Source organism: Salvia hispanica, chromosome 3 (genome assembly GCF_029641045.1).
Source record: "Salvia hispanica isolate PSC_SH4W2 chromosome 3, Shi_PSC_v1, whole genome shotgun sequence".
Classification (NCBI taxonomy): Eukaryota; Viridiplantae; Streptophyta; class Magnoliopsida; order Lamiales; family Lamiaceae; genus Salvia; species Salvia hispanica.
Window position 1 is genome coordinate 30,201,822 of NC_142694.1, and position 14,320 is coordinate 30,216,141.

At 34.3% G+C, this 14,320-nt stretch overlaps 1 protein-coding gene across 2 annotated transcripts; it reads left to right on the forward strand.

Moving 5' to 3' along the window:
• The first annotated feature begins 1,306 nt into the window (after nt 1-1,306).
• LOC125215030 (uncharacterized) lies at nt 1,307-5,344 on the forward strand. 2 transcript variants are annotated; one of them, XM_048116314.2, is made up of 7 exons: nt 1,307-1,628; nt 1,754-1,818; nt 1,985-2,025; nt 2,126-2,745; nt 3,467-3,556; nt 4,591-4,652; nt 5,104-5,344. In XM_048116314.2, exons 1-7 carry the CDS (start codon nt 1,401-1,403, stop codon nt 5,207-5,209), a joined length of 1,212 nt encoding a protein of 403 aa, XP_047972271.2. In that variant the 5' UTR covers nt 1,307-1,400; the 3' UTR covers nt 5,210-5,344. The 2 variants fall into 2 exon arrangements, with proteins under 2 accessions (XP_047972271.2, XP_047972272.2); XM_048116315.2 differs by having other exon boundaries at nt 2,129-2,745.
• Nucleotides 5,345-14,320: the final 8,976 nt, after the last annotated feature.

Consider the following 14,320-nt stretch of genomic DNA (forward strand, 5'->3'; position numbering starts at 1 on the left):
AACACTTGGGAAATTCTTACAGCATTTCCCAGCTCCATCTACACTTCCACTACCTGAAATTACACAAAATATAATATATTCATAATTCATTATATTCACATAATATATAACAATTTTGATAAAAAATACAAAACAAAATATAGAGAAATCAATTAAAAAACAACTTAAATTTAATGTGGCTTAGGTGTGAATTATGATTAATTAATTATCCAATATCCACTGTTATATGGATATACTCCTTAGTAGTAGCTTATTTCCAATTATTGCATGGAGGCTAAAAAATTTAGGAATCAGTTGTCTAATGTCATCTGTACTCATTTGCATTACTAAAAATTAAAAAAAAAAAACTTAATTATAATTACACTGAATTCATGTCGCTATGTACATAAATTAAGTCATTATAACATTACAAAATGAACATTGTTAATAAGAGTTACTATATCATTCAGATTTCATCGTATTAATATATGCAATAAGAATTTTTTTCATAATTATCATAAAATTACTTTTAAGATGATGCTATATGGTTTATGAAAAATAATTACAATCGAGATACTTATACGAAATAAATCATAAGGTTTGATAATAAACATAATATCGAAAACTAATAAAAAAGAATGACAAAAAGCATGAGGGTTATGAAAACAAAATATTCTTCATTGCAACCGATTGAGTGTAGAAATATGATCCTTCAATTTATGTTTTCTTCAACCAAATGTAGAATTATGATCCTCCAGCTTATGATTCTCCAGGCTTAACATTTTCAGAATTTATGAGAAAATGAAATGCATAAATTTTGGTAATATTTAATGATAAATGGAAAATAACAAAGTACCTGCATATGGATGACTTCTTACCATAGTAATTGTTGCTACTACTTAATTGACTCAATCTTCAAAATCGGAATTTGGCTATTACTATTAAAATGAGATTTAATCTTGCTAATAAGGTGACAATTGATATGTGGAGTATGAATTACTTTAGATGGGAAATAATATATTTGGAAATTAATGAATAATTTATGATAAGAATGCAATGAAGTGAAACACACATTCTCGTTTTACAAGGTACTGTCCACGAATAGGAGTCTCGTTTACTCTATTTATTAGCTTGGAAAATAAAGTCAACTTCATCGAATGAGCCAAGCTCAAGCCCATGAACCCTAGATCGGGCTAAGTCAGCTTGCCCAGTTTATTTTATTGTTTAAATATAGTTGGGAAATTGAATTTGGTATCTTAATTTTCTTTATTTTTTAAATGTACCGCGCCAAACCCTAAAAATAATTTACAGTATATAAATAGAAAGAGAAAAAAAACCCCAATTTGCAGAAAAACCCTTTTCCATCGACTGGGAAGAGCACTGCCGCGCCGCTAAGAAGCTTCTAGACACACGCGAATCGTATGCTTGGAAGCTCTGACGCCGGCCCTAGCTCGTCTTCCCTCATTGCATTCAAGCCGCGCCAAATTCTTCTCCAGCAGCAGCAGCAGCTGAACCGTTCGGCTTCGACACCAATGGCCCAGTTGAAGCCCGAAGACGAGTCTGTTTTGGTCTTCTCCGTCGCGCTCTGGCTCCAGAACAAGGGCTTTTCCAAAGTCTTCAAACGATTCTGCGCCGAAGCTGAGATTGAGGTATTGCGTGTGTTGTGTTTTCGATTGATGATAGATAGATTAATTTGGTTGGAATCGAATGTTTGATCTACAAATTTGTTTCTGCATATGACTCTGTTGCTGACCTTGTGATATTTTGGTGGAAGGGCGAGGATTGGAAGGGGAAGGCGCTTAATTTGAATGATGTTTTCTCCAAATATCTGGAGATTAGGTAAGCGAATTCAGTAGTCTTAACGTTCAGGGTCTTATATGTACTTAATGAAAACCAAAACTTCATCTTGATTTGTTATTTACCGCTCTCCTATGCTTGTTATGTTTATTCCTTTGTATGTCTTCACAATTTGTATTCATGCTGCTATCATTGTCTTTCTCTGCAGCAATAATGCCTGCAAAGTATTTAAGTTTGAGGCGAAGCAAGGTATTGTTTATTGGATGACTTCATGTTCGAGTTCCACTTATTTTCATCCTGATTATTGGATGATTGGATTTTGAATGACATGTTCTCTCCTTCTGTCCAGAAGAACAGGTAGTTGACGCGGAAGAAAAGACTGCAAATGGCACAGCTGCTGAGGAAATTAAAGGCAAGAAGAAGAAGAAAAAGAGCAAGGATGGCACTTCAGTCAATGGTAGTGAAAAAACACTTGGAGATACAGTCATGACAGAAAAGATAAATGAATCACATGAGAATGGCAATGAGGAAGAAAGTGGCAAGACATCAAAGGCATTGGGTGGCAAAGTGCCTGAATTAGAGGAGGATCAATTGACTAAAAAACCTAAAGAAAAGAAGAAGAAGAAAAGCAAGTTGGCATCAAAGCCGGATGCTGATGTACCAGAACAGAAGCAAGAAGTTCTATCATCTGAAAAGGCTGTGGCTGCAGAAGATGTGATTGATGAATCTAAGAAGGCATCCAAGAAAAGAAAAAGAATGGGTCTTGGCGAAACTGAAAATAAATCTGATGAGGAAGTAACAATTGAAGAGTCAAAGTCTAAAAAGTCCAAAGGTCTTGAAGAAGGCAAAGATGAACAAGCAAAGAGTGAAACTACTGAAGAGGATTTGCCAAAATTCTCTGCTAACAACAATGAAACGGACAAAGCAAGTCAGAAAAAATCTGCAAGCAAACAACCCAAAAGTTCTGAGGTATGTGCATGTCTCTGTTCTTAAGTAATAGTATAATAATAATACTAATTTTAACTAGATACTTGTGTAGTACTCCATATTGTTATATGGATGCCCCATAATCATTTTAGCTAGTATGTATGTAAGCAAAGATTATATTTTGAATCCTGAAGGTGCATCTCTTGTATTGATAGTAGTATCACTATAAAGATCTAGTATCTACTATCTCCTGTATAATGTTATAGATGCACACTTTAATTCCATTCATAATCATAATTCAAATGAAAGTAATTAGGCGGATGGGGCTGTTACTTGTTCTAGAATTTCATGCATGCAAGGTACTCCCTCCGTCCCGCTGAAGGTGACCCACGTTCTTTTTTGGTTTGTCCCAACCAAGATGACTCATTACTAAAAATAGAAACACCTTTATCTCTACTTTATTCCCTCTCTCTTACTTTATTCTCTTTACTTAACACACAAAATAAAGCTACATAAAATCCCGTTCCGTCCAAGGAAGGGGTCGTCTTCCTTGGGACGGAGGGAGTATATATGTCCATTTCATGCATGCAAAGTATGGTGGCTTGTGCATATTCAGAATGTGAGTAAAAAACTATCTTGTTGCTCTCATTTGTATGTTCTTGGAATCTTGTAGTGTATTGAGCATCTCAAAATGTGTTTATTCTTACATATTTCAAGTTTTGCCTTTAGTCCATGTTGGAAATAAGTTTGATTTTTGTTGCAGCCAACATCAGTGAAAGCATTCCAAAGAGTGAAGATTGATGAGGTGGAATTTGTTGATGACAGACTTCAAGATAATTCTTATTGGGCAAAGGTTTGTGGTTCCTTGTCTTGTTGGCTGATTATATAGTACTATATTTGTTACTGAATGTGCATGTCTATTTGTGTTTGTAACTGCTAAAGTGATTAAAATCTTCTTGTATAATAATATCATGCAATCCAATTAACATTAATTCTCATGTTATCCCATAAAAAATCTCTTAAAAGGTACTTCCCCCGTCCCACTGAAGATGACCCACTTTCCTTTTTGGTTTGTTCCAACCAAGATGACCCATTACTAAAAATAGAAACACTTTATCTCTACTTTAGTCCTTCTCTCTTACTTTACTCTCTCCACTTAACACACAAAATAAATTTGCATAAATTCTCGTGCCGCCCAAGGAAGGGGTCATCTTCCTTGGGACGGAGGGAGTATAATTTATTGAAGTCATAGGATTGCTGATTAGCATCAGAAGGGAATTATTCCTACTTATGATGTTGGGTTAAGGAATCCTCAATGACTGCCCCATTTCCAATAATTATCACCTCCATTAATCAGATTGAACTCATTTTCTGTTCTCCTTAATATCAGCACATCATTACCATTGAGGAATTTGAACCGAGCGCCTTCTTTAATTCTCCATTAGTTAGTTCTTTAGACTTAACAATTAGGCCTTTAGTATTCTGCAAGTGAAATATTGAATGTGGAATCATTCCAGCTGAAATTACACTAAGAGCTACCTTATGGGCAGAAAAAATTTATATATGGATGGATATCAACAAAATACATTTGTCTATGGAGTTAATGGCGCACTTATTAAAATCGCATGGTTTGTCTGGATAGTAATTTTCTTGCTTGATCCATTTGTCGATGGAGTTAATGGCGCACTTATTGACTTCTGTTACCTTTTTCAATACTAACAAGCCTTGAGTTGACCCTCTAGGTTCATTCACCTATTGGTTATAAAGTTCAAATAGGTTGGGTGATTGTGGAAGAAAGTGGCATAAAATTGCTTTTTGTTGACTCTTGTGGAAAGAATGTGATATCTTTTGTCTTGTGATATTAATTTCTTATGTTATTCATTGCAGGATGGTGCCGAAACTGGTTATGGTGCTAAAGCACAAGAAGTCTTGGGACAAGTCAAAGGAAGGTGTGTTTCTATTTAACACTTACCACCTAGAGTTCCCCCCGATAAAAAAAAATAATGCTTGTATCTTCATGGGATTTTATTTTTCTTTTCCTTCTTTTTTTTATGGGCGTGGGCTGGGTAGAGTAAAATGGAGCATTTATTGAATTTCTGAAAAATAACTAAATTTCAAAGCAAACCGAAATCATTCTGTGAATGAACTGCGTATGAGTTCTCTAAATCTAATTTAGTACAAGTATTTTTTAAAACCGTGATCCTCACCCATCAATTTCCATTTTTTTGGTTATCTGAAATTATCCTTACGACACTGGTATTGCTATATCATTCTTCTTTTCAGTACACATTTCTTTGCTTTTGTTGAGCTCTGAAAATCTTGTTTTTGATTTGTTTCAGTACACATTTCTTTGCTTTTGTTGTGTACTTTATCCTGACCCTCTTGCTCTGTCGTATGTAGGGGCTTCCGTCATGAGAAAACCAAGAAGAAGCGCGGTAGCTACAGGGGAGGACAAATTGACCTGCAGTCGCACTCGGTGAAGTTCAATTATTCTGATGAAGAATGAAACATGCATGTGAGGTTACGAACTCAGTAGTTCATTTTTGATCCCACAATTGGGAAGTCAGTTTTGGTGGTGTCCTATATTATCAATGTATAATGACACTGATATTTTGTTATGATTTATTCTCCACTTGCTCTCTTCATGTTTTCTTACTGTTTTTCAATTCATTTTTTCTCTATTATTTTCAGCAAAAAAAATATGGGTATATTTGGGTGTTCAAGGACATGAAATGATGTTGATTTTCACCAACCACGTCCTTTTTGGGCCAAAAAAACTCAGGCAATTAAAGGAGATTAATTTGCAAAGCCTTTATTAGTTCTTTTCATTCAATAATATTAATGCGAAATGAGCTATTTGGCCTTTGTGTAATTTGTTAAATCAACAGATAGGGGTGAGCATTCGGGTTTTGGTTCTGTTTTTTTGTCTAAACCGAACTAAAACCGAAAAAAAAACAGAACCAAAACTGAAAAATCGAATTTAGTTCAAACCAAATCGAATCCGAAAACTGAAACCGAAAAATCGAACTTCAAAAACTGAACTAAACCGAAAAACTGAAATTAATTTAAAAAATCGAAAAGCCGAAAAAAAATACATAAATATATTAATATATGTATGTAATATAATCTATTTTATATATACTACTAATAAAAACTATATATAAAAAATATAAAATTAATAAAAAATATATTTAATACATATTATATAAGTAATATATATTAAAAATATATATAAAATATAGTATTAAAATAATAAAAATATATATATAATTCGGTTTTCCGGTTTTTTTTCGCCCGACTGAACCGAAAAAACGAAATTTTTATATTTCTAAAACCGAACTGAACCGAAAAACCGAAAAAACATAACCGAATTTTAAAATTTCGGTTTGATTCGGTTCGGATATACGATTTCCGGTTTTTTTTTCTCACCCGTGACAACAATGCACGCAACAATTTCTAAAGTATTAACCTTATAAAATTGTACCACTATAATTTTTTATTAAAAATAATAATAATGCTAATATAAACCAAACATGTGCCGAAATATGCGATGTTGAATGAGTTCAGTATATATCGCCTGTCAATCCGGAATATTTTGTTTGATAGCCAAGATATATTATACTTCTTATAAAAATGTTCCAAATTATATAATGTAATACTCATTTTTAATATGGATTACTTAAACCTAAATCTTTCTTTGACTAAACGCTTAATTTTGAAAGTGTGGATATTTTGTTGGTTTTGTTTAAGTTCAAGTTTTGATTTGTTATGACAATATCATTGGATATTCTTATTGAAAAGTCAGTATTTCAGATAATTCCGATTTATGTTTTTCACAATTTTCGAATTCGAAAGCTAAAAGTAACATATTCCCGGTTTCATAATTCCAAATACTTAAATACCAATACTTATTGACTTTATTATTATTTTTTAAAACTAATAATGCAGGCGAATTATTTTACCAAAATAACAACCATTTACTTTTATTATTAACAAAAACTTTTACTAATAATAGCAATATTTTTATTCTGATTATTCGCAACAATAGTCACATATAAACACTTTCTTGTATTTATCATAAATAATATTTTTATTCATTTATAATGATTTTGGTCAGGTAACGAGTTTAAGTTTGAGTTTGGGTTATATTTGAATTGAGTTTGGACTAGCGTGCGACTGCCCGGCCTCGGGTTGGGTTCGAGGCGACCCAATCCGTCCCTAAGAGTGCACCTGTTTTTTTTAATAGGAACAATACTGATTTCATATTTATTCTCATTCTCATAATAATTAAAACTCCTGATTTATTAGTTGAAGGAGAAACATCTTACTAATAGAGTTTGGCTTCATTGTCACGCAGGTAAGTAGCTATGATGTAACTTGTGTAATGTGAAAAATCATTTGATAAAAATCGTAGTTGTGGTAGCAAAATATAAATAACGATAAATTGGTAAAGCAAAACATAAACGTAATCAGAAAGAAAGATAAAATGGGAAAGCATGAAATAAAATAAAAGTATGAAGAGTTGTCATCCATTTCAAAATGACACATGTCACAGTAGAAAACAAAAATTTGTGAAGTGCTCTAATTGGTGAAGTGTCTTCAATCTCAAGTCATACATCAAAAAACTCATTTTTATGCAGACAGTTTCTCTAACCATAAATCCCAACTCACTTTTAAGTTTTTCAATAGAATAACACTATATTTGGTGTTACTATAAAATTTTTATGAGAGAAGTATTTAAAAATAGTTTAAATTTTAAATATAGTGTAAATGGTTGGAGTAAAACTACGATGTAACACGTACTTAAAAATGAATCTTAGTTCGGCGTAAATGATTGGAGATGTAATCAAATGAAAATAACTAAATAAGTAATAAAGTTTGTAGTTTTTACACTAATCTTGTTTTAGTCTGATTAATATGTACGCATTCCTATCATTATTTTCCACAAATCAACAGGATTAATCACACTTCCCCCAAGGCCCAAATCATGAAATGCACCATATACTATTTTGTTATCCCTTTCACATGATGTCTTCAATTTTATTTTCTTTCTCCACGTCAGATCATTTTCATTATTCACTAGTTAGGTTCAAAACACATTGCACATGCGACAAATTAAACTTCCTTAACCAAAAATTAAAAAAATACTTTATGATATTAACATACCGACATAATTAGGAAAAAGGACATAGAGAAAGAAAAATGAATGAAACATGCAGTTGGGTGTCAATCAATTAATGTTAATGCAAGCCACTATGTAGTTTTAATATTAATAAGGATAATATTATTTTCTAATTTATTTATCTGATTCGGCGATTACGCGTTATACAATAAACAGGCCTATGTTTTCTTAATTTATGTTGCTTTTATTACGATTAACTCTGCAGGCCAAACTCATAAAGTCATAATAAAGTATGCCAAGTAAGATATTTGTATATGTTCACCTAAAAAAGATAGTAGTAGTATTTAATTTGTCAATGTTGAAATATTTCAATTTGTCAATCCTTTTTCATTCGACGGATTAACCCATATTTTTTATGGATAAATAAATACTTAGTAGAAATTAAGGCCTGTTTTATGGGGTGTGATTAATTGCTAACTTTCTTAAGTTGCTAACTTGCTAACTTATAAATGGAATGTATTAAAAATGCCAACACGATGACATTAAAATGTCAACACATAATTTTGTTGAACTTCAATATAATATGTTGATATTATGTGTTAACATTTTGATTTCACCATGTTGACATTTTTTATACACTATATTGATTAGTTAGCAGAGTTAACGACTTAAATAGTTAGCAATGTAACGCACTCGTGTCTTATTACACTTAAATTTCAACTATTTGGCTTCGAGCATTAAACACTTTATTACTAAATCAATACATACATCGAATTATTGTGGGCAAACAAGAGTAATATTGTCCAAAAATTATATCTATAAATTAAAGTAAGAGTAAGTTTTCTTTGCGTGCATGCGCACGATGAGCTAAACCAGGAGATGAGGTAGCGACAAGTATTTGGTTTGGTTATAATTTTTTGTCAGTTCATAATTAATACTGAAATAATTTTCAACCAATAATACTGTATTATTATGTGATAGGATAAGTGATAATGCAAACTCTAAATATTGTATAAACTCTAAATTATAATTTGGATCATTAAAAAATGTCAACAGATAATAAAATAATAGAAACAAAAAATGTTTATACAATGTAAACATTGTATTGATATTTTCTAACGATCCAGATCATAATTTAAAATATTTAGAGTTTGTATTTAATTAAATTATATAATTTGCATTAGAGAAATATTTGAGGCCAAACAAAAAGTGAAACTTCCTGCTACCTTCCTCCTCCATGATTCACGTTTAGCATGAATTTCAAAAATCAAGACTTTATACGTAAGTCACAATTGTAGGTCTTTTTCAAGCAAAAAATTGACAAACAAAAATATATTAATATACAAGAATAATTCAATATACAGCAATAAAAAAAATCAGTGTATTCGTACAAGTATATTTTTAACTATTAAAATCACTACAAAACAAGAAAACACATGTAGATGAACAACCACTACAACAAAAAAATGCTAAGAATAATTTTTTAAATCTATTAACAACGCTAATTTATATACTAATATTTAATTATATCACTAATATTTCAAAAAATATCTTTATTATTGGTGTTTCGATAAAAATTAGAGGATACAAATAGAAGCGTCCAAAAAGATATAAAAAATTATTAAGATAATTTGTCAACTTAGAGATGCTTTCTTTTGCGTTCTAAACTATGATTATCTTTTAAAAATTTCAAACACTAATAATTGCGTCTTAATTTTTATGCTAGTATAATATAAGTTTTTTTTTTGTTTTTTGCGGTGAACCAATAGTCATTTATTTTTTATTTTCGTTTATTAGAGGAGTCAAATAAAAGGTGATATAACTCGTTGGGAATAATGTTATCGGAACTTTGCTTATTCTTATAAAAGTAAATAAAAATTAAGTGAAGATATGTAATTTTATAGAATCTCTCACCTGTCGCCTCGCTGTTTGTTCAATGTTCCTTACTTGTAATACAAATATTTGACAAAATGGGAAAAATGTGAAAAATGGCAAAAAGAAAAAACTCAAAAAGGTAAAATCCATTGACCAATAAATAGTTTTAAATGGTTGCTTTTAAGAAAGCATTAGCCATAAGCATGAGAATATTAACCGTTTTGCATTTTGAATTTTTGATGAGACAAAATCTATGTAATGCCACGTGGCATTCAACAAGTTATATACCGATTACAACCTTGTCGTGCTACCGCACTGGTGGGCCATCTAAAAAGACTAATATGATCCTCATGTATCGACAACTATGCTACCGCACTGGTGGAGTCGATGACATCTAAAAAAATTAATATGATCCTCATGTATCGATAGCTACTGTTGGTTGACTCTATCTAAATTCATCATTAAATTTAAGTAATATTTATTATGTAATATTATGTGATAAATTTTTTTCTCTCTTCAATTAATAAAAATAACCAAAGTAGAATTTCAACTCAAATATAAAACGGACAAGAATTTCAACTAATTACGAAATTCTTTTTTGTTAAAAATTGAATCCACATTCGATAAAGCAACTTTGGGATTATACTGATATAGCATGCGCATTTTTTTTCAGACATACTTTGCCCTTTTCATTTTTATTTAAATATGTACTCCATAATTACTAAATTTTGTATGTATTTACTAATATTGTTATGATGCACACTTTAGTGGTTGAAACCAATTAAAATAAAAACATGGAGAAGAAGAATAAATGGCGCAGGTGCATTATCATACTAGCTACATTAATGTTACACTTCGATAATTCAATATATGAAACAACTAACAATTAAATGAAACACAAAGTTGAAATTATAGCTCCTTTTTCAAATATATACCTATTAAACATCAAATGTAAAGGGTATATATAGATCACAAATTGTGGACTTGTGAATTGATGTAACGTATGAAAGAATTAAAGAATAAACAAAATTGCACTAATTTATCATAAACTGGGGGATATAATATGGTACATATCTCATACTCCCTCCGTCCCGCTTTAGCAGTCCCATTGACTTTTCTGCACTCGTTTTGTAAAAATGATAATAAATAGTTAAAGTGGATTAATAATAAAGTAAAAAAGAAAATAATATAGAGAAGAGTCTTATCTACATTATTCTCTTTTTTACTTTATTATTTCTCCACTTTAACTATTTATTATCATTTTTACAAAACGAGTGCAGAAAAGTCAATGGGACTGCTAAAGCGGGACGGAGGGAGTATCTTATATATGACAGGGGTGGCGAAACGGGTTATCCGCGGGTATTCGTACCTGATTTTAGCCAAATTTATTGTTCCAATATCCGCCCCGCGACATACCGGAATTATCCGATACCCGTGTCGGGTATCCGGTACCTGACATTGCGGGTACCCGTACCCGACCCGAAATCCTAATAAAAAATTTGAAAACCATAATAACCGTCAATGTTCCCTTATTTATGTTATTAATATCGATGGTAAGGGCATCCACAATGGATGCCCTAGTGCATGCCCCAGTGAGAGCCCTAGTGGTTGCCACGTCAGCATGCCCCATCTTTCTGCAATGGTGGAGCCCTAGTGCATGCCCTATCTATTATCCATTTCTCATTTCAATTTTAATTTTAATTTTTTTTATGTTTACCAATTATAAATAGCAAAATTAGACTTTTATAGAATGAGTGAGTTGAAAGTGAGTGACCAATATCTTCCCCGGGAAACATTTTGGAAAAGTAAGTGAAAGAGATATTGCTATGGAGAGAGAGTTGAGAGAGATGTGTGAGAGTTGTGTGAAAAATGAGTGAAATGAAGGTATATTTATAGAATTGAAAAAGAAAAAAAATAAAATAAAATAAAAAACGCGTGCTCGGGCTCGGGCGTGATCGGGCGCGCCTCTGCAATGGGCGCCCGATCTCGCGCCCGATCGATCGGGCTCGGGATCGGGCGCGACCGAGGGCTACAATGGATGCCCGACCGCGCCCGAGCCCGATCTCGGCCGATCGGGCGCGCGATCGGGCATCCATTGTGGATGCTCTAAACATTGAATAGATTGAGAATAAAAGTGAGGGGATACTCTATAGCTAGCTCCGGTGAGTTTTCAATTTTATGTTCGTTGGGATATAAAAATGTTTTAAAAGAACTCTTAGATTATAAAAAGTACTCCCATTGTTACGCCTTAATGGAGGCATTTTATTTTCTTCACTCATTTTGGAAATATAATAATATAAATACTCTTTTCTATTTTATTATCTCTCTTACTTTATTTTTTCTCCGTTCTAACCATTTATTTTTAATTTTTCAAAATGAGTGCGTATATGTATTTAGAGCACTCCCAATGGAGTTCCCTTATTTCTCCCTTATTTCTCCCTAACTCCTGCCACATCAGCGCCACATCAGCATCACATTTTATCCCCAGTTTTTAGCCAACCCCTACAATGGTTTCTCCCTTATTTCTCCCTTATTTCTCCCTAACTCAACATTTCATTTTTACATCATCACTAATTTAATTGTTTTATTTTTATATATAATAAAGCTAGCTTATTTAATTTATAAAGATAAATCAAATAAATAGTAATAAAGTTCGTTGTATTAAACACGGGTACACATTACAACGAAGAAAATTAAAAAAAAAAAAAGTACACGAATGGAAATAAAAAATCAAAAAAAAAATTCAAAGAAAAAAAAATTCAAGGGCGGTGGGCGCGGTTTCTATTTGCCCACAATTCTTCGATGATATCGTGTTGTAGTGCTTGATGGGCCTCCTTCTGGTGTATGTCCATGAACGCCTGGAACCGTTCATGTTCGTTGTGCGGTACACCCTGGCGGGCGGACTCGGTTGAGACACCGTGACTCGATGATGCAACACTTGGGTCGTTGGTGACGTCGAGGACGCCTTCGTGTTCATCTTCGATGATCATGTTATGCATGATGATGCACGCATACATGATATCGGCAATATCCCCCTGGTAGAAAAAGCGCGTCGGACCCTTTACCAGTGCAAATCGCGATTGGAGCACCCCAAATGCCCTCTCCACATCCTTGCGCGCAGACTCTTGCGCTCGGGCAAAATACCTTCTTCTATCTCCGAGTGGGCATCTGATCGTCTTCAGAAACACGGGCCATTGCGGATAGATGCCGTCAGCCAGGTAGTACCCCATGTTATGCACATTGCCATTGGCCGTGAATTCGATGGAGGGGCCTAATCCGTTGATCCGCTCGTTGAAAAGGGGCGAGGAATTGAGAACATTTAGGTCGTTGTTCGACCCGGCTATACCAAAATAAGCATGCCAAATCCAAAGCCGTTGGTCGGCAACGGCTTCAAGAATGATGGTGGGATGCGTACCTTTGTAGCCGGTAGTAAACTGGCCTCGCCACGCGGTTGGGCAGTTCTTCCACTGCCAGTGCATACAGTCGATGCTGCCGAGCATCCCCGGAAAGCCGTGGGTCCTCCAGTGCCAATCCAGTAGGAACTGGCAGTCAGCTGCGTCCGGCGAGCGAAGGTAGTGCTCCCCAAATATCTCTCGCACGCCCTGACAGAAATTCTTCAGGCACTCGTTGCCAGTCGTCTCGCCGCATTGCAGATACTCATCGAACATGTCGGCGGACCCTCCATATGCCAACTGCCGGATGGCAACAGTGCATTTCTGTAGGGGCGATAGTCCGGGCTTCCCTGCTGCGTCTCGCTGGAGCCGGAACTCGGGGTAACGCGCGGACAACGCATTAACAATGCGCAGGAAGAGGGAGCGGCGCATTCTGAACCGGCGACGAAATACATCTGCCGGATAACGTGGTTCCTCCGCGAAATAATCGGCGAACAGCCGATCGTGCGCACCAGTGTGGTTGCGAGGGATGTATCGGCGCCGCCGGCGGATTGGCCGTTGGGGGGGTGGCTGCTGCATTCGAGCGATCTCGCTTTGTATGCAGCGGGAGATATAGTTGTTGATTGGGTTGTTGGCGAAACCCGCTACATCCCATCCGGTGGGAGCGGGAGGTACCTCTTCTTCGGAAGAAGAATGTGATATTTCCTCGTCGGACTGAGCACGAGACGATGAATCAGAACTCATTTAATAAAGATGGAGAGAAAAAAGATTGAAAATTTGTGTGAATGAAGTTTGTGGGTGATGAATGGAGGAAGAGGATGAAATATTTATAGGGGTGGGATAAAATAGCCGTTCGGCCAAAAAAAAAAAAAAAAATTTTAAAAATCGCCGATTATCGCCGAGCGTCGCCCACAGTGGCCGGCGATCGCTCGGCGATAATCCGGCGATAAATCGCCACTCGGCGAAGCAACGGTAACATTATCGCCGAATTATCGCCGACTTCGCCACAATGGCCGGCGATAATTCGGCGATAATCGGCGATTTATCGCCGAGAATTCGCCACCTCCATTGGGAGTGCTCTTAGCTAGTTTAATTCTATAACATTTAAACATGTTATTAACATTTTAATTTACAAAATTCATAAAAATAAGAGTTTGATTTGTTATTTTATTTATTTATTTAAAATTATAAAAGAATGAATAAATCAAGCTTTGATTTTTATAAATTT

Excerpts from the sequence above, each read along its gene's own strand:
- LOC125215030 (XM_048116314.2), top strand. The coding sequence starts at position 1,401 with ATGCTTGGAAGCTCTGACGCCGGCCCTAGCTCGTCTTCCCTCATTGCA. Across the intron at positions 1,819-1,984 it reads TCCAAATATCTGGAGATTAG|CAATAATGCCTGCAAAGTAT; the intron begins GTAAGCGAATTC and ends CTTTCTCTGCAG. Across the intron at positions 2,746-3,466 it reads AACAACCCAAAAGTTCTGAG|CCAACATCAGTGAAAGCATT; the intron begins GTATGTGCATGT and ends TTTTTGTTGCAG.